Source organism: Sminthopsis crassicaudata, chromosome 1 (assembly GCF_048593235.1).
Source record: "Sminthopsis crassicaudata isolate SCR6 chromosome 1, ASM4859323v1, whole genome shotgun sequence".
NCBI classification, from domain to species: domain Eukaryota; kingdom Metazoa; phylum Chordata; class Mammalia; order Dasyuromorphia; family Dasyuridae; genus Sminthopsis; species Sminthopsis crassicaudata.
Genome location: NC_133617.1, coordinates 282,118,739 through 282,145,022, shown reverse-complemented (window position 1 = coordinate 282,145,022; position 26,284 = coordinate 282,118,739). Strand labels below are relative to the sequence as shown.

Genomic DNA, 26,284 nt, shown 5'->3' with positions numbered 1-26,284 from the left:
GAAATGCTGCAAAGAAAATTGACAAGCCTTGGCAACATATTTGGGGGTGGGGTGAGAAGTTGAGGATGACACTGAGGTTTGAAATTTGGGTGACTTGTGGGGATGGTGGTGTCCTTTATAATAATAGGGAAATTTGGAAAAGGAAGAGATTTTAGGGGGGAAATATAATTCAGTGGATAGGATCTAAACAATGAGAAGCCTTCAAATTTAATGCTCTGTTTGTTAAATAATGTTAGTGTTATAGTAATGGGATATTTTGATAGTAGTATATTTAGAACTATAAGTTTTTGATTTATGTTATTCTGTAATGCCAGTTATCACTACAGAAACAAGATGAGTGAGTAGGTCAGTCTGGCCAGAGTTAGATCAGTCTGATTAGAGTTCATGTAAAGAAGCAAAGATAGATCAATTTGGAGAATTTGGTTGGGGCCAGATTTTGAAGAGCTAAGGATAGTATAAAAGAATTTGGAATTCATACTATTTGTAGGTTATGCAAAGACATAGAAGATTTCTGGGCAAGATATATGACTTAGGCAAGAGTGTTTGGGATGGTGAGATATGAGAGGTTCTGAGATATGGTTAGAAAATGCTATAACCTTAGTATGGCATGGTGAATTCATGTATTAGATTGAGAAGTTAAAGCTAGATGGGAAAGAAATAACAAACACATATCAAGAAGACTTGGTAAGGGGTAAGATATTGGGGGAGACCTGAAAGGGTGAAATAGTAAAGTAGAAAAAGCATTGTACTATGTTCTTCTGATCCCTTTTCTGCCCTTTGATAATTGTGATACCTTGGATGAACTTTTGAAATCCTTTCTCAAAAATCACTTTCCTCTCTACTTTCTTTTTAAACAATAGTTCTTAAACTTTTTGGTCTCAGGATCCTTTGATACTCTTAAAAGTAATTGAAAACTTCTTCCCACTCTTCCCCACAGCCTCATGGTAGAACTTTTACTTATTTATTTAAATATCATTAATTTCATTTTATTTAAATTATTTTATTTAGATAAATTAATTTATATAATTCTAATTATTATCTCTAAATATTTAATAAATATTAATAAAATTATTAATTAATATTAAATAAAAATAAATTATATTAAATTAAAAATAAATATTAATAAAAATTAATAAAAATTTTAAATATTATTTAAATATCAATGTTGATATTTGTCACATTAGAAATCAAAATATTATTATGAAAACATTTTTGACCTATGAGCCCTCTGGAAAAAGTGGATCCCTCAGGATCCTGGAGATTTGTTTTCATCTTCCTGAAGGATCAAAATCAATCCTCAGAAACTCACACTTCCTTAGTACCTCATGCCCTTTGGATCTTTTTTTCCCCCCCTATGATTAGAGAAAGGAGAATCTGGATATCAGAGAAATAGTTCCAGATCCTTTCTTTAAAAAGAGGCGCCTGGACAAATAGCTCATTATTTTGTAACTGATTGTTCCACTGGACTTCACTGTTTCCCAAAATTTATCTTCTTGCAAGATTAAATCAATCATAAAACTCACACTTCCCCTTGGATCCCACCTTTCTAGGACTGGAGATAATAGAGTGGGTATTTATTATAGAGCTCCTTCCAGATTATTTAAGGGGCAGATATATTCATAAATTTCCACTTGGTAGTATTTCATCATCGCTTTCCCCACTTTTCAGCTTCTTTTTATGTGTTGTCTTCCCTAAATTCTGAGGTTCTTTAAGGCAGAGATTATCTTTGGCCTTTCTTTATACTTCTGAAGCTTTCTTTATACTTATGCCTACTACATAGGAGGTACTTAATATATATTTATCAACTGACTAACAATGGTGAAATTATAGAGATAGGGAAAAGTTAGGAAGGAGAGCTTAAATTACAGGAAAGAAAATACATACACATTAAGACATGTTAAGCTTGAGGGGGATGACTTCTAAATTTACAATTGGTTGTTTGGGAGAAGAGACAAGATTAGAGAGAGAGATTTAGGAGTTATTCTCATGGAGAGATTCTAGAACTCAATCCTTAAATGGAGCAAAGTCAAAATGAACAAAATGGACAAAGTCAAAATGAAAGAGAATGAGAATAGGATGTTTCATGAAATAACCTATATCCTCCAAAGGAAAGAATATATTTTCCTTCTAAAGAGATATCACAAAATGCTCCCATCCAACACTGTCTTACAACAAAAATTCTAAACTTAGATGATATTAACACAGATTTTGTTTATATTGTGATTTTAAAGTTCATTCTTATTTAATAACATAAACTTACCATGCATGTATTTTTAACAACTTAGAGACAGGAGTGTTTGACTTCCAAAAAGTGGAGATTACATATATTTTGAAATGAATTTGGGGGATTGTGTTGCCATTTTTCTTATTGTTCTAACTCATGTGATCCAGTTGGTAGATTATACATTTTCTCTTATTCTTATGCCCTCAGTCTTTCTAAAAGGAATTATATGCAACAGATAAAGTGATTTCAGATATCTCTGTGGTTTAAGAGAGAGATTGTCAAGCTCTGATTTATTTAAAAATGTAAAAATATTTTTTTTCTTTTGGACCATACAAAAAGTTGCAATTTGCCCAAAGGCCTGTTTGCTGAATCCTGGTCTAGGACACTAAGAATCCAAATGTGGTAACAGTTCAGTGAATTAACAACAAAGTAGACTACTTGCTAGTATCTAAAGTGCTTATTCAGCACTCTCCTATTCCCCATGACTTTTTGGCAGCTAGGCCATAAAAACCAACCTATGCTTATAGCAGAAATCATTTCTCCTTCTGTAGTTCTCTTCTATGTACTTGGTTGTCATGGTAGAGTTTTGCTATTACCATGTACATTTGACAATTTCTTTTAGATTGGTTGGAGATTCTACTTAGAGATTGAGATTTCTAGAACATTGTGCTCAAAAAAATTTCACTTTCTTTTTCCTAGTTCCTTTTTTTCGTTTTTAGGTCCTCTTTATCTATTATACTTCTAGGAACTTTTAAAAAATAGATTTACTATCTTCTCTCCATTTTAATCTACCTTTCTTGCCAGTTTTTGTGCATAGAGCTGATTGTGTTCCTCATCTTCTCTGAAATTGTTTACACTATATAAAGAAAATTCCTTTGCCTAACAGTGAAGGTCTTCCATAAATATTCTTCTCCTTTTTAAAGACAATCTCAGAAGCCTCCTTTTTTGATATTTCTTGTCAGTAACAACCTTATACCTTTACCAGTAGATTTTGTACTTTCTGTGGTATTCATGTATATTGCATTATGTATTATAATGATCTATATAGCTATAGCCAAATGTATTATTTCTCTTCTAGACTTTAAGCTTCATGAGTGCAGGGACTTTTTTATTTAAACTTTGTACTTTCTTTTGTTCCTGATACAGTGCTCTACACATAGTAGGTAGTTAATAAATGTTTGTTGTTGGGTGTGAGCAGGCAAGTATATGAAATGATGAGAGTGAGAAGGACCAGTAACTCTACAAACCACTTGTAAAGGGACCCTCTGATTACCTTTCTTTTCTTTTCTTTTGTTTTTATTTACCAGATATATGCATGGGTAATTTTACAGCATTGACAATTGCCAAACCTTTTGTTTTAATTTTTCCTCTCCTCTTCCCCCCCCCCATGGCAGGTTGACCAATACATGTTAAATATGTTAAAGTATAAATTAAATACAATATATGTATACATGTCCAAACAGTTGTTTTGCTGTACAAAAAGAATCAGACTTTGAAATAGTGTACAATTAGCCTATGAAGGAAATAATAAATGCAGGCAGACAAAAATAGAGAGATTGGGAATTCTATGTAGTGGTTCCTAGTCATCTCCCAGAGTTCTTTCACTGGGTGTAGCTGGTTCAGTTCATTACTGCTCTATTGGAATTGATTTGGTTCATCTCATTGTTGAATAGGGCCACATCCACTTCTGATTACTTTTCAAACATACTCCTATCTTGCCTTCTTTAGTCCTGATTTTATTCCTAATTAGAGCATTTGTGAATGTATGAAGATGCAAAAATCAGTTATGGAATTTTAGGAACTAGTTTTACTGGACCTGAAAGAAGGTCTCTTTGACAACTGATTGGATGACTATCCTTTGCAGTAGCATTGGCTCATCTAACTCTTACAGTCCCTGGTCTATTTTTAACAATTTTGATCATGTTGTGTTCTGAATTTATTTTGGTTACCTACCATTTTAGATCTGAATATAAATGCCCAGCTTAGTGTCTTGCACATCTAGTACACTAAAAAAAAATTGCTGAATTACTGATAAGTAGATGAATATAATAATGTAAGCGGAAATGGTGAACCTTAAATGAGGGAAGAATGGATTTCATTATAATTCTGTATGGAAATATATTTCAGTTAATTCAGTTATTTGTAAATTAGTTACCCAGTTAGGGGGTAATATTGCCCTCTTGGTTTTTCTTCCTTTCTGTGCTTGAGTTTTTATTATTTCATTATTTCTTTTACTGAGAAAATTAATGTTATTTGTCATAAACTTCAAGTTTTCTCCTTGTCTTCTTTAACTTTTTTAATGTCCTTGATACTTTTTTTTTCCTGTCCTCCAGCCTCAGAGGAGTAAGTGGCCTTCGTTCTTTCCTATAGCATTGACTTGTCATGTTTTGTAACTGCCAGGCGAATTTCAAAGTTTTTTAAAAATCATATTTTGTGCTGAGTCTATTGGTTCATTATGATATACCATCAGTTTATAAGTCCTACTTTGTGCTCCATAGACAGCCTTAATTTAAGTCCTGAATAGCCTAGATTATTGTTAGTCTCTGAATTGGTGTTTCTGTCTCTGGTCTTCTTTTTTCCAATCTATCTTCCAAATACCAGCCTAGAATTTTTTTAAAGGCACAGATTTGATCACGTTGCTTCCTTCCTTAAACCTTCGATGACTTCTCACTTTTGTTTTTCAAATAATTTATCTACCGTTAAGCCTGGTCTTCTAGGTCCATCATTATCTGGTTCCACACTTCTTTCCAAAGTTATTTTATATTACTCTCCTGTATGTACTTTATGTTTAAACCAACCTGGGTTAATAGCTGTTCCCCAAAGTTGAATCTCATCTCCTTTCTCATCTCTGTAGGTTAGCAAAAGATGCCTTCTGAACTTGGAATAAACTTTTCATCTTTGCCTCTCAGAATTCTTATGTTTATTTCGATACAATGCTGATTTTATCTCTACCATCATGCATGCTGCTATCTTTTCTCTAGTTAATAGTGTACTCTGTTTCTTAGAGGGTTCTCATTCATTTGTACATATATTGCATTCTTGTTCTTCTTGAACATAAGCTCCTTGAAGGCAATTATTGTTTCATTTTTGTTTTTGTATCTATCATTAGCCCTTATACAGGGACTTATGCATATTAGAAGCTTAATTAAGTCAAGGCAAAAAACATTTATATTATTGATAGCTAATTACACTTTTACTGAGCCCTTCTGTATTTTCCCAAGTACTTGTGATAAGTGATCAGTAATTCCCACTAATGTACTTTTAACCTTTCCCTGTCTGGTGGGTATTACCATGTTCACCTTTATACCATTCTTAAAAAAGCCTTTTCTTGAGCTTGCAGTAGGCAACATGGTATTGTGGAATAAATGCTAGATTTGGAGTTAGAATATCTGGGTTCACATCTCAACTCTTATTATCACCTATCTGTCATTGAATTGTCTCTGGACCTCAAGTTTCTTTTCTTTTCTTTTCTTTTCTTTTGATTTTTAATAAATATTAAAATGTAATATATTTTAAATATATTAATTAACAATATAATATATTTATAAATATAAAAATTTCTTATAAATTTTATTTTATTATTATTTATTATAGCTTTTTATTTACAAAATATATGCATGGGTAATTTTTCAGCATTGACAATTGTAAAATCTTTTGTTCCAACTTTTTTTTCCAACTAACCCTCCTTCCCCCCACCCCTTCCCCCAGATGGCAGATTGACCAATACATATTAAATGTTAAAGTTTAAGTTAAATATGATATATGAATACATATGTATACGTTATTTTGCTACACAAAAAGAATCGGATTTTGAAATAGTGTACAATTAGCCTGTGAAGGAAATAAAAAATGCAGGCGGACAAAACTAGAGGGATTGGGAATTCTTTGTAGTGGTTCATAGTCATCTCCCAGAGTTCTTTCTCTGGGTGTAGCTGGTTCTATTCATTACTGATCTATTGGAATTGATTTGGTTTATCTCATTGTTAGAGGGCCACATCCTTCAGAATTGATCATCATATAGTATTGTTGTTGAAGTATATAATGATCTTCTGGTCCTGCTCGTTTCACCCAGCATCAGTTCATGTAGGTCTCTCCAAGCCTCTCTGTAATCATCCTGCTGGACATTTCTTACAGAACAATAATATTCTACAACATTCATATACCACAATTTATTCAGCCATTCTCCAATTGATGGGCATCCACTCAGTTTCTAGTTTCTGGCCACTACAAAGAGTGACCCTCAAGTTTCCTTGAGGGGGTTTTGCAACATGACTTCTAAATTTCCTTTGAGGTCTATGAGCCAAACTGCTATATATAGATATAGAGAGTACTATACATTTGTTAACAGTTACTTCCTCACCAGCACTTATAAATCCTCTGTGTGCAATAATTGTCTCTAAAGGCAAGTGTTCTTAATGATTTTTGTATCCTGGACCACTTTGGCAGTCTGGTGAAGCCTGTGAACTCCTCAGAGTAATATTTTTATAAGCATTAAGTAAATTACATAGATTTACAAAGAAGCTAATTATATTGAAATAGTTAAAGAAATATATGTTTTAAAAAGCCATGAACCCCAAATTGAGAGTTATTGCTCTTAAATCCTTTTCTTGTCCTTCTGGATACTAATGCTTCCCCCCCCCCTCCACGCTGAACATTTATTTACTATATATATATATATATATATATATATATATATATATATATATATATATATATATAAATAACTGCTTGCCTCAGTTTCCTCATCTGTAAAAAGAGTTGGAGAAGAAAATGGTTAACCACTCTAGTATCTTTGCCAAGAAATTCTCAAAAGGGTCATGAAGAGGTGGACACAATTGAAACTAATGAACAGTAAAAAATTGATTAACTAAGGCTATTAATGACCTATTTATTGACAAATTTTTGACCTTTTTTTTTGGGGGGGGGAGTGAATTGAGTCAAACACAATAGCACCTACCTCACAGGATATAAATATATTTATTTGCCTTCATGATTGAGCCAAACACAATTGCATCTACCTCACAGGGTATATATTTGTGTACTTTCATGTTATATCCATCCAATAGAATATAAACTCCTTGAGTGTTTGTGTTATTACCTAGCATTGTACTTATAGTGAGTGCCTTAAAAAGTACTTGTTGGATTGGATTCCTTTGATTTTGTTAAGGTATTCCCCTGTCTGTGAGAACTTTTTCCTTATCTCTTATTGGCTCCTTATCCACCATCTTTAATGTGTATCTCAAGGTTCTGCACTTGTTCCTCTTTTCTTACTTTTCTGTAGTCTCTCTTGGCTACATAATTACTCTTCATGGCTTCAAAAACTATACCTATATAGATAACTGTGAATTTTATATCCCTGCTTCTACTCTCTCTCCATAGCTTTAGTCCTATATTTTCAATTGCTCCTTGTATTCTATCTTTCCAAAAACTCCACCAATTAATTAGCCATTTAGCAAGAATTTTTAAGTGCCTGCTATGGGCCAGGTACCATAGGCACTGGAGATTAAGGTTCAAAAATGAAACAAATAATCCCTGCCCACAAGGATTTACATTTTCTGGAGGAGATAATATGTATTATATATGAAATAAATAATAGGTCGCATCAGTAGGTAGTATTAGTAGCTGAAGTGTCACAAACTGTGTCATGGAGAAAATAATTTGGATATTTGGAGAGAATGGGAAAAAGGGAGCATGGAATGGAGTTTATACAGTATCATAGCTGGGAATTAAGAATCACTGGGATTTTGAGAATATGATAAAGAAAGACTTATCTTAACCATTGAAGAATGAGTTCAATCAAAATATCAGTAACTAATGAGAAGTTTTTTGAAGAAAGCAAATATTGGTTTGTTCAAGGCCAACTCTGTATCCTACTTGCAGCATGTGAGATGATGGATCTTAGGAATTAGGAAGCCTGGGAGGAGCCATTCATTGCAATGAGGACAAAAGACATTGCTTAGAGAAATCCAAATATGAGCCTAGAACAATTAGTGATAGGTCTCATCTGAATTGGAGCATTTAAGAAGGCCCTGGGATGTAGACAGAGACCAGAGGCAAATCATGGGGCTCCCTGGTAAGTCGTGGGACAAATATAGAGGCCACAGGTGGGCAATGTGGATCTGGGGTTGAAACAGGGCTCCTTTGGAAGTTTCAAGAGTGGAGATAGAGGCAGATGATCTGGATTTGGTGTTGACGTAGCACTCTGATTCATATTTCTATCCAAGTTTTCTATAGTCATCTCAAACTAGACAAGACAGAACTCATTCTTTTCCCTCCAAATATATGCACAATAAAATTATTCTCTTTCTATAAAACCTATCCCTCTAACTTCCCAATTACTGTTGAAGGTACTAGAACTATTTTAGTCACTTGGATTCACAACCTAGAAATTATCCTAAGCTGTTTTCTCTCTTCTACACATCCCACAGTCAGCCAATTTCTAAGTCTCAATTCTACCACTCTAACATCTGATATATCAAACACTTTCTTCTCACAATACAAACTCCTTCCTCTGGGCCTTCATTATCTCTCACTTGGACTCTGGGTTCCTCACATCTCATTTGGGCTGTGGGGAAGGTTCATAATAATTTTCCCTTCTCTTTGATCCTTCTCCCTAAAATAATGAATGACTGTTTTTTTAAAAAGGGGTTTATATGGAAGCAAGGTAGAATACAATAGTAAATTAAAGGAGAAGCATATAAACTTAGTCATTTTGAGAATTGATTCTGGTTTTATATGTTCCATAAAGACCCATATCTTATTCTTAGCTCTTTTTTCCTTTCTGATTCACTCAGTTATAACATGTTTTCTACCTAGATATGAATCATGTTGTCAGTTCTTTTGTCTTTATAATAGCTTATATTGCAGTAACTGATTATATAATTCCTTATAATGTTTATATTGTTTTTGGTTGCAAAATATTTTGTATTCGATCTCTCAATTCAGTCTTTTCATGGTCTTTATGACTCTTTCATTTTAAACCCAAAAGTAATGCAACAATGTGCAAATTAACTGGAACAAAGTAAAATAATACACTTTGCAACATTTCTATAAAAGATTTTAAATATGTAATTTGTCCTTTTGCTGCAATCACTTGTTTTACATATTTAGTTATGAATTTATACGAATTGGATACATCTTTTAATTCTTCATCATGAAACCACACTTTAAATTACTTGGATATTAAACTTACCTTTGTCAAGTCTATTTTTTTAAGTTTGAGTAGGTAGTTTGTAAATTGAGTGGGATTAAAATCAGTAGTTTTTTTGATGTTCTTTCATTTTTAAGAAGTTTATGCTACTCAATTTTTATATGTTTCCTTCAAGTAATATCCATTCTTAAAAACCATAACATTTAATAAAACAACCAAGGGGAGGAATAAAACACAGGTATATGACACAAAGTCTAGTACTTAGCTGACAGAATTAACTAGAGTTCAGGAAACCATTTCAGTTTGATTTCAGCTAGCTTAAGTTAGATTTTATGAATCAACCTAGTGTCAGTGAAATTATACATGCATGACTTTAGATGTCTCAAAATTAAGCTATATTAAATTATTTGTCCCAAATAATATATACCCAACTGTAGATCTTAAATAGTCTTTCCTATAGTCCCTATGACTCCCAAGTAAGACTCTCTTTCTGTTTTTCTAAGACATTTTTCTCATCTAGCTTAAAGTTCCTGTGTTATGAGATCTGTGGATCTCAGTGCTGTGGTTCTTAGCAGTTCTCTCAATTTTATCTCATTCCCATCCTCTCTAACATTAAGCAAAATTCTTTTAGCTTAATTATTGGAACTGATTCTCTATTTGAGCTTTTAAGTAGAAAAAAGTCTTTCAAAAAACAATGCAGATTCTGATTTGCAGAAGAAGACTTTGGCATCATAATCCATGTTAAAACAATAAAGCAGTTTGGGGATCTTCTGGAATCAACCTGAGGTCTTAAATGGACCCAATTAAATTCAATGCAATTTATAAAATGTAGGTTATGTACAAGATCACTTGATACTGCATTGTAAGATACAGAAAGAATAAAATAGCTTCTGCCCAGAAGGAGCTCACATCCAAAAAAGGAAAACTTTTTTTCCTCTTAATTTTATTCTGCTGACCACACAAAAAATTAGTAATAGGTCAAGTACAATGAGATGAGAACACATACAAACATAAAGTGCCTAGTGTGCAAATCATTGTGGTAGAAACTGGAGTAGGTATAAAATTTATAAGCTAGCCTCAGGTAGCCTTACAATCCAATAGGGAGATACATATATAAATAAATACAATGCATACATACATGATTTAATAAGTTGTAAAATATGCTAAATAACTCTTTTTTGGTGTAGGGCATTTTGAAAGATAGTATACTCTAGGAGTTTCTGAATGGAAGAATGAAAAAAGATAAAATGAGCATTTGTCATGTTCTGGGCACTGTACTAGAACTAAGGAAACAAATTAAAACAAACAAGACCATGTCATCCCTGAAGCCAGAGTTCCAAAGTAAAATGGTGACTTGTTCTCAAATTGTCTGGGAAGAGAAATATGACCTGGTTTTGGGCAAGATGTGGTGAAACCTGTGAGAATGGTTTTGGAGAAATTAACCAGAAGTACCAGAAGTAGTTCACTTATACTTCTCATGACTTGAAGATAGATACATCAAATTTTGTGATATATTTTTTGTGTGATATATTTTTTGTGATATGATTTTAGGTGGCAAACTCTGGAATTTAAAATGTCTCTGAAGTATTTCCAGGGATTTTGGGAATTTCTAGATGTTGGGCACTTGTTAGCCTCTCTAGAGTAGGTAAGTCAGAAAGATGAAGTTTTGAAACCGATTTAATTCAACAACAAATATTAGTTACCTTATATATACTAATATAAGAAAAACTGAAAAAGTTTTGTTGTCAAAAATTTACATTTTATAGGATTATATATATATGTGTGTGTATGCAGAAAATAAAATATGAAACATGTAAATTAAATATAAGATAAGTGAAGTAGGCTAAAGTAAAAACTGGGACATGGAGGAGCATTAGGAAAGGTCCCTTATAGAAAATGGCATCTGAGACAAAACTTTAGCAGAAATAAAAGTGGCAAAATGTAGAGCCTAGAAGAACATTCTTGATGTAGAAAATAGTCTTTATGGAGATTGACCATCGTGTGTAGTATGGGGATAAGCAAAGAGGCAATTCTGTCTGAAATATATATATGTGAGATGGAATAATGTGAAATAAGTATGGAAAGACAGATTGGACCCAGATTGTGAGTCATTTAATTAAACAAAAAATTAAATACCTAATCTAAACCAGACTCTATGGTAGGCATTAAAAACACAAAGACAAAAATGAAATAGTCCTTACTTTCAAGGAGGTCACATTTTATACAGTAAAACAACATATATAGTGTACATATTTATATAAGGACATATTTATATATGCCCTTATGGACAAAAAAATCTACCTACCATAACAGCATTAGCAGTGGGAAGGGTCAAGAAAGACTTTTCTGAGAGATTGCCTTTGGGTCCAGTTTTAAAGGAAACTAGAGCTTGTAGAAGAAGGTAGGAGGCCTAGTGGACAGAGTACTGGGCCTGGAATCAGATAGACTCATCTTAGTGAGTTAAATCCTGCCCCAGATACTAGCTTTATGACCCTGATTAAGTCACTTAACCTTGTTTGCCTCAGTTTTGTCCTCTATAAAATAAGCTGGAGAAGGAATAGCAAACCACTCTAATATTTTAGCCAACAAAACCTGAAATGGGGTCATGAAGAGTTGAACATTGATGGAAAAATGACTCAAAAACAACTCAACAACAAAGGACTTGTAAGAGCTAAAGATGAAGAGGGAGTGTAAGGCCATTGAGAGAAGGGAGATGGCATGCAGTATTTGAAGAATAATAAGAAAGCTAGTTTGGACAGACTGCACAATGCTAGGAAGAGGGCAATTATAAGAAGATTATAAAGGTGTAGTGTAAAGCGAGGTTGTGAAAGGTTGTAAATACAAACAAAAGAATTTGTTTTAGAATGTAAGCTCCTTGGAAGTAGAAATTGTTTTATTCTTTGTACTTGTATTCCAAGTGGTGGCACATAAAAAATTCTTAATAAATTACTTTTAAATGAGTGATTGATTCAAGAAGTAATAGAAAGTCATTGGAATTTATTTAGCAAGGTAGTGGATGGTCATATCTGTGCTTTGGGAACCTGTAAATTTATGTTTTCCTCCTTTTTAATGAAGAGGGTCAAAATTTTTAAAAATATATTTCCTTAATCTTTTATTACATTCAGTTTTTAGTTGTTTATCAGTTTTATGATGTTCCTGGTTTCTGATTTATCTATTTTCTCCTCATTTATAAGATATTTATATTGGATATATTTGGTTACTAATTTTTTAAATTGCATATTTGGTTCACTAATGCATTTTTATGTCCCAATACTTGTTCTAAATTTTATAGATGTGCAATATGGTGATGAGAAATATGTATGTTCTTTTATTGATCCTATTCATAAGATTCCATAAATCTTTTAGCCCTAAATTTTGCAAAAGTTTGTTTGTTTAGTTCTAAGTTTCCTCACATCCCACCACCCTTTTTTCTTTATTTTTAATAATGTTTTATTTTTCCAAATATGTGCAAAGATAGTTTTCAGCATTTACCTTTGCAAAAACTTTTGTTCCAAATTTTTCTTCCTCTCCTCCTCCCATGCTCGACAGTAAGCAATATGATACTGGTTAAACATGTGTAATTCTTCTAAACATATTTCCATATTTGTTGTGCTTTATAAGAAAAATCAGATCAAAAGGGGAAAAAAATAAGAAAAAAAAGCAAATAAACAAACAGCAATAAGAACAACAAAAAGGTGAAAATACTATACTTTAATCCATATTCAGTCTCCATAGTTCTCTCTCTAGATGTGGATGGCTCTTTCCAAGTCTATTGGAATTGCCTTGCATCATCCCATTGTTGAAAAAAGCCAGTTCCATCACAGTTGATCATCATAGGGTCTTGTTGTTACTAATATAATGTTATCTTGGTTTTCCTCACTTTTCACTTCGCATCTTTGCGATACAAATCTACTAATGGTATTCCTAGAACAAAGGGTATGCACAGTTTTTGAGTCTTTGGGGCATAGTTCCAATTTGTTCATCAGAGTGATTGATTGAATCATTTCACAGCACCAGCAATGCATTAGTGTTCCAATTTCCCCAATTGTCTCCAATATTTATAATTTTCCTTTTCTGCCATATTAGACAACATGATAGGTGGTACCTCAGGATTATTTTGATTTGCATTTCTCTAATCAATAGTGATTTAGAACATTTAAAAAATATTAATTCCAATTTTATTTATTATTTTTCTCTCAAGAGTATCTTATTTTTCAACTACATGTAAAGATAGTTTTCATGTTCTTTTTGTAATACTTTGTATTCCAAATTTTCTCCCTCTTTTCCTTACTTTCCTCCTCCCCAAGATAACAAGCAATTTGATATAAGTTAAATATGTACAATCCTTTAAACATAGTTCCATATTTGTCGTGTTGTGCAGGGAAAAAAAATCAGGCCAGAAGGGAAAGAACCATGAAAAAGAAAGAAAAAAACAAAAAAGCTGAAAATATAAGGCCTTGATTCACAATCAGACTCTTTAGTTCTCTCTAGATGCAAATGGCATTTTCCTTTCCAAGTGTATTAAAATTGTCTTTTAAAAATTTTTTGAATATTCTATTATTATTATTATTATTATTATAGCTTTTTATTTACAAAACATATGCATGGGTAATTTTTCAACATTGACCCTTGCAAAAACTTCCAACTTTTCCCCTCTTTCCCTCCACCCTCTCCCCTTAATAGCAGGCAGTCCCATACATGTTAAACATGTTAAAGTATATTTTAAATACAATATATGTATACATATTTATACAGTTATCTTGTTGCACAAGAAAAATTGGATTTAGAAAGAAGGTAAAAATAACCTGGGAAGAAAAACAAAAATGCAAGCAAACAACAGCAGAAAGAGTGTAAATGCTATGTTGTGGTCCATACTCATTTCCCAGTGTACTTTCACTGGGTGAAGCTGGTTCTGTTCATCACTGATCAGTTGGAACTGATTTGGATCCTCTCATTGTTGAAGATGGACACTTCCATCACAATTGATCCTCATATAATATTGTTGTTGAAGTGTATAATGATCTCCTGGTTCTGCTCGTTTCACCCAGCATCAGTTCATGTAGGTCTCTCCAAGTCTCTCTGTAATCATCCTGCTGGACATTTCTTACAGAACAATAATATTCCATAACATTCATATGCAACAATTTATTCAGCCATTCTCCAATTAATGGGCATCCATTCAATTTCCAGTTTCTAGCCACCACAAAAAGGGCTGCCACAAACATTTTGGCACATGTGGGTCCCTTTCCCTCCTTTAAGATCTCTTTGGAATATAAGCCCAGTAGTAACACTTCTGGATCAAAGGGTATGCACAGTTTGATAAATTTTTGGACATAATTCCAGATTGCTTTCCAGAGTGGTTGGATCCATTCACAACTCTACCAACAATGCATCTAGTGTGCCAGTTTTCCTGCATCCCCTCCAACATTCATCATTATCTTTTTCTGTCATCTTAGCCGATATGACAGGTGTGTAGTGGTATCTCAGAGTTGTCTTAATTTGCATTTCTCTGATCAATAGTGATTTGGAATACTTTGAAATTGTCTTGAATATCACATTTTTGAGTAGAGCCAAGTCCATCATATAATTTTATTATTGCTGTGTACAAATGGTCCTGCTCACTTCACTCAGCATCAGTTCATGTAAATCTTCCCAGGCTTTTCTGAAATCACTATATAGAGCTTTTTTTTTTCCCCATATAATTATCTTTAATTTCTTCATCTGAAAGCTGTCTGTTCATATCCTTTGACCATTTATCAATTAGGGAATGGCTTATATTCTTTTAAATTTGACTCAGTTCTCTGTATATTTTAGAAATGAGGCCTTTATCAGAAATACTGACTTTAAAAATTGTTTCCTATCTTTCTACTTCCCTTCTAATCTTGACTGCATTGGTTTTGTTTGTGCAAAACTATTTTTAATGTAATATAATCAATAATTAATGTATTTCATAATGTTCTCTAGCTCTTATTTGGTGTTACTCACTCTTTATGAGGCCTTGTGGATATGTTATCTCATTTATAAAATGTGTGGGTTAGTCCCTTCAGCTCCAAATCCATAATCTTATAATTCTTTCTTGGCTTAAGTTCACAAAATCATCATTTAGAGTTTTAATAGCAATGGTATGTTTTGGTATACTGGATATTTTTTTTGGGGGGGGGTCTTTATGAAATGCTATCTACCTCGCAGATTTTCTGGTACATAAAGTATTGTGCAAAGGTCCAATTCCTGTTTGGCTAAACTTTTTTGCTTAAAATTTTTAGGATAGATAAAAGATATTCTCATCCTCCTCCAAACTGCTACATAAACTGAATTATAGTATACCCTTTGAATGAGATGATTTCAAGTGGAAATCATATATACACATGTGATTTTATATATGCAATTTATATAATCTATACAAATATATACTTATATTTTTATAGATGTGTGTATGTTTATATGTTGGTAATATATGTATTGAGGCCAATACATGGTTTTCATTAGTATAGGAACTTCTAGAGGAGGGAATTCCCTCTTCCAATGCTATAATGGGACAAGCTGACTCCTTTACTATCATGCTACAAATTTTAGATAGGAATTTAAAAAAAAAATAAATTCTAGTCTTTTCTGTGTCTTTCCCTCATCCCTGCCATTATCAAGCATGTTTCTTATTTCTCTTCTCTCCCATTGAAATAAAAGGCAAACTAAATTCTTGTAGCAAATATACATGATCAAATATAAAAAATTTTCACATTAGCCAGGTTCTCAAACATATCCTTTTTTTCATGAATTCCTTTGGCAGCCTTATGAAGCTAATGGACTCTACACCAGAATAATGTTTTTAAATACATAAAATAAAAGATATATGATTGCCAAGGAAACCAGTCATATTGAAATATAATGATTAAATTTTAAAGAACAAAACAAAATAAAACTGCAAGTTGCCTAGAGCTCTTAAAGGTTAAAAGATTTAACCTCAGGGTCTTAGAGCCAGTATCAGATGGCATGTACTTGAACATGTATCAGAGGCAGTACTTGAACTCAAGTCTTTCTGGCTTCAAAACTGGATCTTTATTTACCATGTCCTGCTGCCTTGCAATATTATATATTATTCATTATTTCTGATATGTGTATTTTATTTCTTAAAGGAGGTTAAAAAGCACAATTTGGGTTCTAAAATCTTGTTAGTACTTAATATGCAAATACTTCTTCCTTGGTAAACTCTCTGCTACTCAACAAATTCCTTTGTGCTTAATTAGCTTTCTCCTCATTAAACTCCCATGTTCCCTGTTGATTTTAGGGTAAAATAAAAAACAAAATAAATAAATCAATTAATTAATTAAATAAAATAAAAAATAAGAATAAAAATCCTCTGCTTTTTAAAGCACTCCACAACTTGGCCTTGATACATCCTTCTTCTCTCTTCTCACTTTCTTTTTGCCCACAAAGGCCTTCTTTCTGTTTCTCTTCCATGATTTCTCTTTACCTTTGCCCTTGGCTGTTCCTCATACTTAGAATGCTCTCTCTCTTTACTTCTCCCTCTTGGAATCCCTCTTACAAAGCTCAGTTACAAAACCACCTTCTATGATAGGGTTTCTTACTTTTTTTGTGTGTCATGGACCCGTTTAGCAGTATGGTAAAGCCAGCCCTTCTCAGAATGTATTTAAGTTCATAAAATAAAATATGTAAACTTATAAAAAGTAATCAATTATATGGAAATAGAGTTATCGCAATGTGAAATAAAACAAATAAAAACCCAGCTTGTAGACCTCAGGTTAAAAAACCTCTGTGCTAAAATAACAAGATTTTAGAGCTTCTTGATCATAATTTTTAATTAGTATAATAGCTACTAATACTTCAGTGTTGTGTTCCTTTGACTACACTATGTCAATTTTGTAAGCAAGGAATTCTCTTAAGTAGATATATTTAAAGAAATTATTAAGCAAAACCCCTTTTAGCATTTTTTTGTAATGTGAATAATTATTCCATAATTTGTTTTGTAAGTATAGATTTTTTTTCAAGCTTTATTAAAGAGTGAATTAACTACATGACATTTACACTCTGCTGCTCTCCTTACCTATATTCAGAACTTTTATTTCCAAACCAAGTGGATTGTTGTTTCTCAAAAATATAGTCAAAAGGGAAAAAAATGAACGTCTTTATTTTTATTCTTGAAAAAAATAACAAATGCACTTAAAATAACATTTGTCCTTACACTTTTATATGCTATATATCTTTTTGCATAAAAGGTAAATATTTAGCATAGCAGAAATGTGAATGTTGCACAGTGATTCTAGGAATGAAATTGTAAGGTGATGTAAAATTGGGACATCTTCTAATAAATTTTATTTTTTTTTCTTTTTAAAAATTCTTATTTTAATTATGGATATTTAAGTAACATACCATTTGCTGCAGTCAGTCATTAGCATTATAACTCCATAATGACTAGTAATTTTGTCATTAATGGACTGCTACAATAAGGAAATGTTGTAAGGGGACAATGTAAACATCAGAATTTAGTATTGAATCATTTTATAGTTTCCTTTATCTTATTAACTTTCTGAAAAGAAAGAATAATTTACCAAATATTTGTTTTTATTGCAGTGATAAACCGTGGCAAATAAAAATGCAGACTTCAGTAAACTTCACTGAATCTACTCTCTCTCCTACGGTGCTATCTTCATCATTAACATCTCCAAGTTCTCTGGGTCTGCAAGGCACCATGAATGGTTCAATTCCAGAGTTAACTGTCAATTGTAATAGTCATATAACTGATCTGTTGGATTCTCCTTCTAAGAACTTATCTGGTAAGGTTGTAATTTGCTGATAAAACAGTTCATTATCATAATTTTGGTCAATCCATTACAACCAATTATTTGAGCCTGCAAAAGAATGATGCTAAAGACTATAGAAAAATAATTGCTTAGTTTAGCCTAATTACAGGAAGTTTTAATGACTAATGTGCTTAAAATGAAGGCATTATATTCCTTGGGGTTTTTTAACATCCTATTCTTTATTCCGAGTATTCCCTAAGCAGTAAGTCAAGTTATATTTTTCATTTTTATAACTTTTTTTGGTATTAGCTGGTGGTGATTAATGCTGTTCCTTCCTTCCTTCCCCTAATAAATACACTAATTTAGTATCATGGATAAAAAACAATAAGTTTTTATATGCTATAAACATATTACATAGATAACAGGAAAAAGCAGGATAGACCATATTAACACAGTATAGAAAATGAAACAGTCCTCAATATATTAGGAAAAATTGAAAGTAAATGGAGATGGTGGGACAGCTAGATAGTATACCGTGGAGAATCAGGAGGACCTGAGTTCAAATGTGGCCTCAGATACTTAACATTTAGTAGCTATGTGACCCCCTAGGCAAGTTACTTACCTCAGTTGTATAGTTACAAATGGGGGGAGTTTGTGTTGAAGTATGACATGTTATGGGCAGAGAACTAGGAAGAGATTTGGGAGACCCAGTTCCTAGTCCTCCCTCTCTGCTCTCTTATATAAAACCCCATTAGATTAGATTTCTAAACCTCTTCTACACCTCACATTCTCTGATTCAGAGTTGCCTAATGAGAAAATACATATTTTACTAAACTTCTAATTAAAAGTTAAATTATTTGACTTTTAAACTATTTTTTCCACTTAAATGTGTTTTTAATTATATTAAAGACTATAAATATGCTGCCATATATAAGCACTATTAGTTGTTGAAGTGAAGGAAAAGCTTTTTGTTTTTATTTGATATTTTCTAAGTGATAAATTACTTCTGTTGTATGTAATGGAAAAGATAAAAAAGAATTTCTCAATTATAAAAATTTTACTCAGTATTTTATACAGGTATATGATTTTGATAAGATAATAATAATAATAATCTGTGAAATATTTTAAAAATACATATTTTTTTTCATTTTTGCAAAGTTTTATAACATTGTAAAGAAGGTATTTATCCACCAAAACTTTACAGATTCTTTATTTACAGCTCCTCTCCAAGATAACATGGAAAACCCCAAAGAGAAAACTCCAATGTGTTTGGTAAATGAATTAGCCCGTTTCAATAGAGTGCAACCCCAGTATAAGCTTCTGAATGAAAGAGGGCCTGCTCATGCCAAGGTAAGGTTACCATTTTAGGTAGTGAGCTATACTTTAAGTACTGAATAGGTGATTTTATGGTCTTGCAAGCTGCTTAGTAAACAAATCAAATTCATAATCTTAAATTTTTCTTTTTTCCTTTTTTGGGTTTTTTTTTTAATGGGGAAAGCTTAAGAAACATGGAGACTAAAATCATTGTTTCTGTGTTGAGATCAATAATGTAGGAATAAAAGTAGAATGAATTGAAAATAGATATTCCTTTTTAATTCCCATCTATTATGCTTATTCATTCATTCATTCGTTTGTTTGTTTATTTATTTGTCTGTAATACCTAGGTCTATAAAGGGCAAATTCTTTTAACACTCATGAGTCCAGATATATTGGTGAACCCAACTTTTCTCTCCATTCTAGAAACTATTAGAAATTGAGTCTTTTCTTTAGTGATTGTAATTAACAACCTTATCCAATGTAATGTTTATTTATAAGATTCATCTAATTCATATTATATTGGATATGTTAGCATTGAAACCAAATGATTTATTATTATCTGTGTATTTATTTTTAATATTTATTTTTCCAAGGAAACAATTTAGAATAAGTTATTTTTAAAGCATATTCCCATAATACTGTCTTATATTTACACTTAAAAAATCTTGGTTTTTAAATTATAAATTTTAAAAATATAAATGTAAAGCTACATTAATTATATGTTATTGTTTATGGTCAATCATTTGCCCTTGGAAATTTGAGATTATGATAGCATAGTTACACAATTATACTTTAGGATTAGACTTCAAATCAACAATTTTCTAGGAGTTGATTATGAAAATTTTGGATTATCTTTTTTCTTTGCTTCCCTTTCTTCTTTTTATGCTTTAATCTTTTGTTATTTAATTGCTCACTACCACCTTTTTCTAAATGTGGTTCAGATAAAGAAAATAAAATAAAACTAAAATTTGTTATTCTTAATTTAATGAAAAAGAAGATGAAATATGTGAAGGATTTTATTTATAGCCATTCTCTCCCATTTAGTATAAATAAATTGATCATTTAAGCTCTAGGCAAGGAAAATCTTTTTATGAGTAAACATTAGTGGAAAAAAGAGGCTCTTTACACAATAAATTCTGCATTGCCACTTTGGGCAAATCACTTGCTTCTCTGGTCCTACTTCCTTTCTTCTGTAATTTAAGAGGATTGAAGATAATTTGTAAGTCCCCTTTTACCTTCATTAGTTCAGAAATCTTTAAAGGGAAATCATTTTTACAAAAAAATCGGGATCAGATTTACGTTATGTACCCTTTTAAAATGGATTTTAAAATAAATTAATAAATAATAAAATGTTATTTGTAGCTCATATATTTTCCTACAGTTTCTTCGTTATTCAGTATGGTGTTTAACTACCATGTCCATTAGAATATAATATAATATATTATATTTTATATAACATATAACATAATATAATATAATAATTAATATAATTATTGTTTGCAGTCAATCATTTGCTCTCTTAGAAATTTGAGATTATGGTCTCAATATAGGAATTGATTATGAAGATTATGTATTATCTGTTCTCTTTACTTCCCTTTCCTCTTTTTGTGCTTTAATCTTTTGTTATTTAATTGCTCACTAGCAACTCTTTCTAAATATAGCTCAGATAAAGAAAATAAAATAAAGCTAAAATTTATCATTTTTTAGCCTCATACCTCTAGCCAGGTATTCCTTAGAGCAGAGGTTTTAAACACTATTACATTTGGCCACAATTGGAGTACAGCACTGGATCAGGAACTATTTAATAAAATACATTAAAATCTAAAACTATGTTTTATTATTTTTTTAAGTTAATATGCAGGCCTCTGGGAGTGTTGTGTACATTTTAATGGTTAGTCTTTTTATTCGAGTTTGACACCACTAACATGGAGTTTCAGGAAAATAGAATGCTTAGAAGAGGCTTTATCACCAACTGCAGCCATTATTCTGCATGTTTTGGGCTCAGTTTGTTGTAAAAGATTTGTAACTCTTCAGCTGAATGTTTATGAAGAGTAAGGGCTAGAATATTAGCCAATTTATGAATTAGGTTTCTGTTTGTTCTTTTGTAAGATAATTATTTGTTAATGTCAGTTTTTATTGCTTTATTAAAAATGCAAAATGTGTGAACTCCCCGTACTTGACTTAAGAAAAAAAAAAAGCGTTAAAGGACAATATGATTAGTTTTGACAATGAAAGTATAAAGTAAGTTTAATTAGTGAAGTTATTGATTGTCCTTCACTGCATTTTACATTAAGTAGTGTTTTGTTACATAGTTATTAGACTATGTGGCAAGTTGTTTTGCAGCTCTGTGGGAAGTAGTGCAAAATTGTTAGTTTTTCATATATGCACAGTCCTTTGATGGGAAAAATTCCCTAAGGATGGGAAGTATGTATTACATATTCACCCCAAGCTTTTTTAGATATTAAACATATTAAGGTAGCTACTTATTTGTAAATTTAGTAGTAGTAGCCAAGGATCATGTAACCAACATGTTGAAGAACATTTTTTCTAGTTCCCAATAACTCTTAAAACCCTCAAAGAGAAATTATGAGCCAGAATTTCAATTTAACTGTTCCCAAAGAATGAGAAAACAAAGAAGATTACTCAATAAGAAAGAGACTAATGAATTAATACTGGATAGTACTAATCCCTAGTTTGCTAACTCAATATCTCACCTCTCCCTACATCCCTTACTTACAGCCTGGGTACACTAACAAAACTATAGACTTGTTCTTTAGGACCTACTTAATCAATCTGCTGTTGTTGTAGTCTTTGAGAGCATACCCTATTCCTGTTCTTCTCTCAATATTGTGTTGCAACAACAAAGAACCTCAGTTCTACTTATGAGGTAAAGAATGAGGTATGGAAGGAGGGAACTGTGTACGACCTGAGATGTCCCTTAGATTAGGGAATCTCAAGGTGACAGAAACTCTGACTATAACACTATAACCCCTGAAATCCCCTCTGTGAAAAAGATAAAACATTAATTTAGCTCATCCAGAGAATCAAAGAATGGAGACAATTGGGTTGGAAAGGAAGGGCAGGATGGTTGTAGCAAGCCTTAATGAAAGTGTACTGACATTCAGTCCTGTCTCTCCAGAAATTACCTCAGGCAATGGCTGAAATGGATGAAAAGCAAGTTCATTAACTTGGGAGGAAGCTAAGACAACTTTGAGATCCAAATCTACTGGTAAATCCACTATTAAAGAAGGAAGAATTAGAAAGTGTGACAAAAATACAAGAAAAAAAGACTAAAATCATGATAGAACTTGGAAGGAAGAAAATTCAATTTAAAAAATCTAGAGCACACTTTACTAAATCAACAAGGAAAATACAAAGATTAGAAGAGAAGATGAGAAAGAAGATATTTAAAAGGTTATAGATGGTACATATAGATATAGAATCAGTATCTGATGAAACATAGAACCCTGTAGATTCCCAAGAGAGCATATAACTTTAGTAGGATGGCTCAAAGAGAGAAATCAAAATCTTGAATGAAGTTGAATGGGAACGAATGGCAAAAATTATGGCTTAAACAGTAGAAATAATTAATAAAAAACAAAAATATAAAACTTTTACTTCATAGTAGCAAGTTTCTCCAGAAGAAGAAGTTTTCTTCCAAAAGGGAAGACAACAAATTAATGTATTGAAGTGAAAGACTATCTGGAAAAAGAGAAGCAAACAAAAACTTTAAAAGAAGACATGATCTCTATATAAGTAAAAAGAAAAAAACTCAACAAATATTGATAATGAAGACAGGACAGATAGAGATAAGGATATCTCCCAAAAGAACATTAAAAAAAAGAAGCAAAAGAAAACTCAAAACTCTGTACTATAATGCAAAAAGTAAATAGAAGAAATTGATTAGAGCGTCTGATACATAAAATAAAACACTAATTTGAAGAATCTACCTCTGGGGAAAATAGTTTTCAATTAATAAGCATTTACTTTTTCTCCTTCTCACCCTATCCTAAATTTTTTTATTATTATTATAGCTTTTTATTTACAAAACATAAGCATGAGTAATTTTTCAACATTGTCTCTTGCAAAATCTTCTGTTCCAACTTTTCCCCTCCTTGCCCCCACCCCCTCCTCTAGATGGCAGATGGTCCAATACATGTTAAATCTGTTCAAGTATATATTAAATACGATATATGTATACATATTTATACAGTTATCTTGCTGCATAAGAAAAATCGGATTTAGAAAGAAAGTAGTCTGAGAAGGAAAACAAGAATGCAAGCAGACAATAAGAGAAAGAGTAGAAATGCTATGTTGTGGTCCACATTCTTTTCCCAATGTTCTTTCATTGGGTATAGCTGGTTCTCTTCGTTATTGAACAATTGGAACTGATTTGGATCCTCTCATTGTTGAAGATGAACACTTCCATCACAATTGATCGTCATATAGTATTGTTGTTGAAGTGTATAATGATCTCCTGGTTCTGCTCATTTCACTTAGCATCAGTTCATGTAAGTCTTTCCAGGCCTCTTTGAAATCATCCTGCTGGTCATTTCTTAACAATAATATTCCATAAACAGGCATATACCACAATTTATTCAGTCATTCTCCAATTGATGGGCATCCGTTCAAATTTCAGTTTCTAGCCACCACAAAAAGGGCTGCCACAAACATTTTTGCATATGTAGGTCCCTTTCCCTCCTTTAAGATCTCTTTGGAATATAAGCCCCAGCAGAAACACTGTTGGATCAAAGGGTATGCACAGTTTAATAACTTTTTGAGCATAGTTCCAAATTCCAGAATGGTTTGATCCATTCACAATTCCACCAACAATGTATCAGTTTCCCAGTTTCCCACATCCCCTCCGACATTGGTCATTATCTTTTCTTGTCATCTTAGCCAATCTGCCTCTCCTAATTTAAAATTAAAAAGATAATAAAAAGAAAAAAAAACTTTTTGTAATAAATATGCACATGTGGCTCCTTTTCCTTCTTTTATGATCTCTTTGGAATACATACAGACCTCAGTAGTGACATTGCTGAATCAAAGGGTACACATAGTTTTATAGTCTTTGGGCATAGTTCCAAATTGCTCTCCAGAATGGTTGGGTTATTTCACACCTCCACCAACAGTGCTTATTATTCCAGTTTTCCCATATCCCCTCCAACATTTTTCATTATTTTTTCCTGTCATATTAGTCAATCTGATAGATATGAGGTGGTATTTGAGAATTTTTAAAATTAGCATTTCTTTAATCAAGTGATTTATAGCATTTTTTATATGACTATAGATAGCTGTAATTTCTTCTACAATATTGTTTTTGTATAAATTGTTCTCCTGGTTTTTCACTTTATTCTATGTCAGTTCATACAAGTCTTTTTTTCTCTAAAAACCATTCCCTTCATCATTTCATAGAATACTATATATATGTAACATAATTTGTTTAGCCAATTATCAGTTGATGGGCAGCTTCTTTTCTAATTCTTTGCCATCTCAAAAGGAAATATATAATTTTTTTGGAGGAGGCACATCCCTTAGAGGTTTTTGTACTTAGAATTAATATTCCTCACATAATCTACCTATTTCTCTCTGTTACCTTTTCCCTGCTATTTACTGAGTGAGTATTTTTATGGTGCCTATATATTATGTTTTTATACACACACACATATTTTCACCAATTCATATCAAAATAAGTTTCAAGTTATCAGCCATTCCCCTTCCCTTCCTCTTTATTTGTTTAGACTACTACTTCGGTACTTTGATTATTTTGGTGATAATTTTCCTTAATCTTTCCTCTTCTCCATCTTTTCCTTCCCTCAAGGATATTCATCTTCTTTCTTTCTATTCTTCTTTTAAGATTATTAAGACATAATTGAGCTACTGGTAGGTCTTCTGTCTAAATAGATTCCCTCTATATTTGATAATTATAGGGTTCAGAGGAAACATTTGTCATCTCTCTATATTTATTCTCATTTATCTTTTTGTATTTCTCTTAGCATCTGTGTTTAAATATCAAAGTTTCATTGCAGGTCTAATTTTTTTTTAATCAGGAATATGGACATCCCATATTTCATGAATGATTCATTTTTTCTCCATTTAAGATTATACTAAATTATCAGGGTTAATTATTTGTGGCTATAAACATACACATTTTTTTTTGCCTTCTGCAATATTATGTCCTAAGCTCTCTAGTCCTTTATAATGGTAGCTACTCTATACCCAGAAAAGGAACACTGGGAAAATGAGTATAAACTGTGAGCATTTTTTTTGTTTGATTTTGTTTTTCTTCCCAGATTATTTTTACCTTCCGAATACAATTCTTCCTTTGCAACCACAGGGGAAGGAGGGGAAAAATTCGGAACAGAAGAGAGTACAAGGGATAATGTTATAAAAAAAAAAAAAAATTACCTAGGGATATGTACTGTCAAAAAAAATGTTATAATTATAAAATAAATAAAAAATACATAATGGTAGCTACTACATTATATGTAAGTTTGAATTTGGCTCCTTGGTATTTGAATTCTTTCTTTATGACTGCTTGTCATATTTTTTTATTTGGCCTGAAAGCTCTGAATTTGGCGTATTATGTTCTAGAGAGTTTTCATATTGTGAGTTCTCTTAGGAGGTTACCAGCAGATTCTTTGTGTTTTCATTTTGTCCTCTTGTTCTAGAAAATCTGGGTAGTTTTCTTTTGATATTTCTGGAAATATGATGTTAAAGCTCTCCTCCTCCTCCTCCTCTTCCTCCTTCTTTAGCCCTGTGATTCTTAATTTTTTTTTCTCCTCATGTGGTATTCCAGTTCAGTTGTTTTTAGTATTAGATATCTTATATTTTCTT

General features: G+C 32.0%; 1 protein-coding gene across 10 annotated transcripts in view; it reads left to right on the top strand.

The window, feature by feature from the left end:
* Positions 1-26,284, top strand: part of STAU2 (staufen double-stranded RNA binding protein 2) — a 454,831-nt gene that overhangs the window by 19,477 nt on the left and 409,070 nt on the right. For 7 of the 10 annotated variants that reach the window (XR_012484345.1, XM_074278883.1, XM_074278881.1 and 4 more), the window contains exons 2-3: positions 17,961-18,163; positions 19,335-19,480. Coding sequence is in view for 8 of the 10 variants with exons in the window: in XM_074278883.1 (XP_074134984.1) it covers positions 17,983-18,163; positions 19,335-19,480 (327 nt within the window). In the remaining 2 variants the exon portion in view is untranslated. Of the gene's footprint in view, positions 1-17,960; positions 18,164-19,334; positions 19,481-22,586; positions 22,677-26,284 lie in introns of those variants that run through there. The other 3 variants (XM_074278888.1, XM_074278882.1, XM_074278889.1) reach the window with 2 other exon arrangements.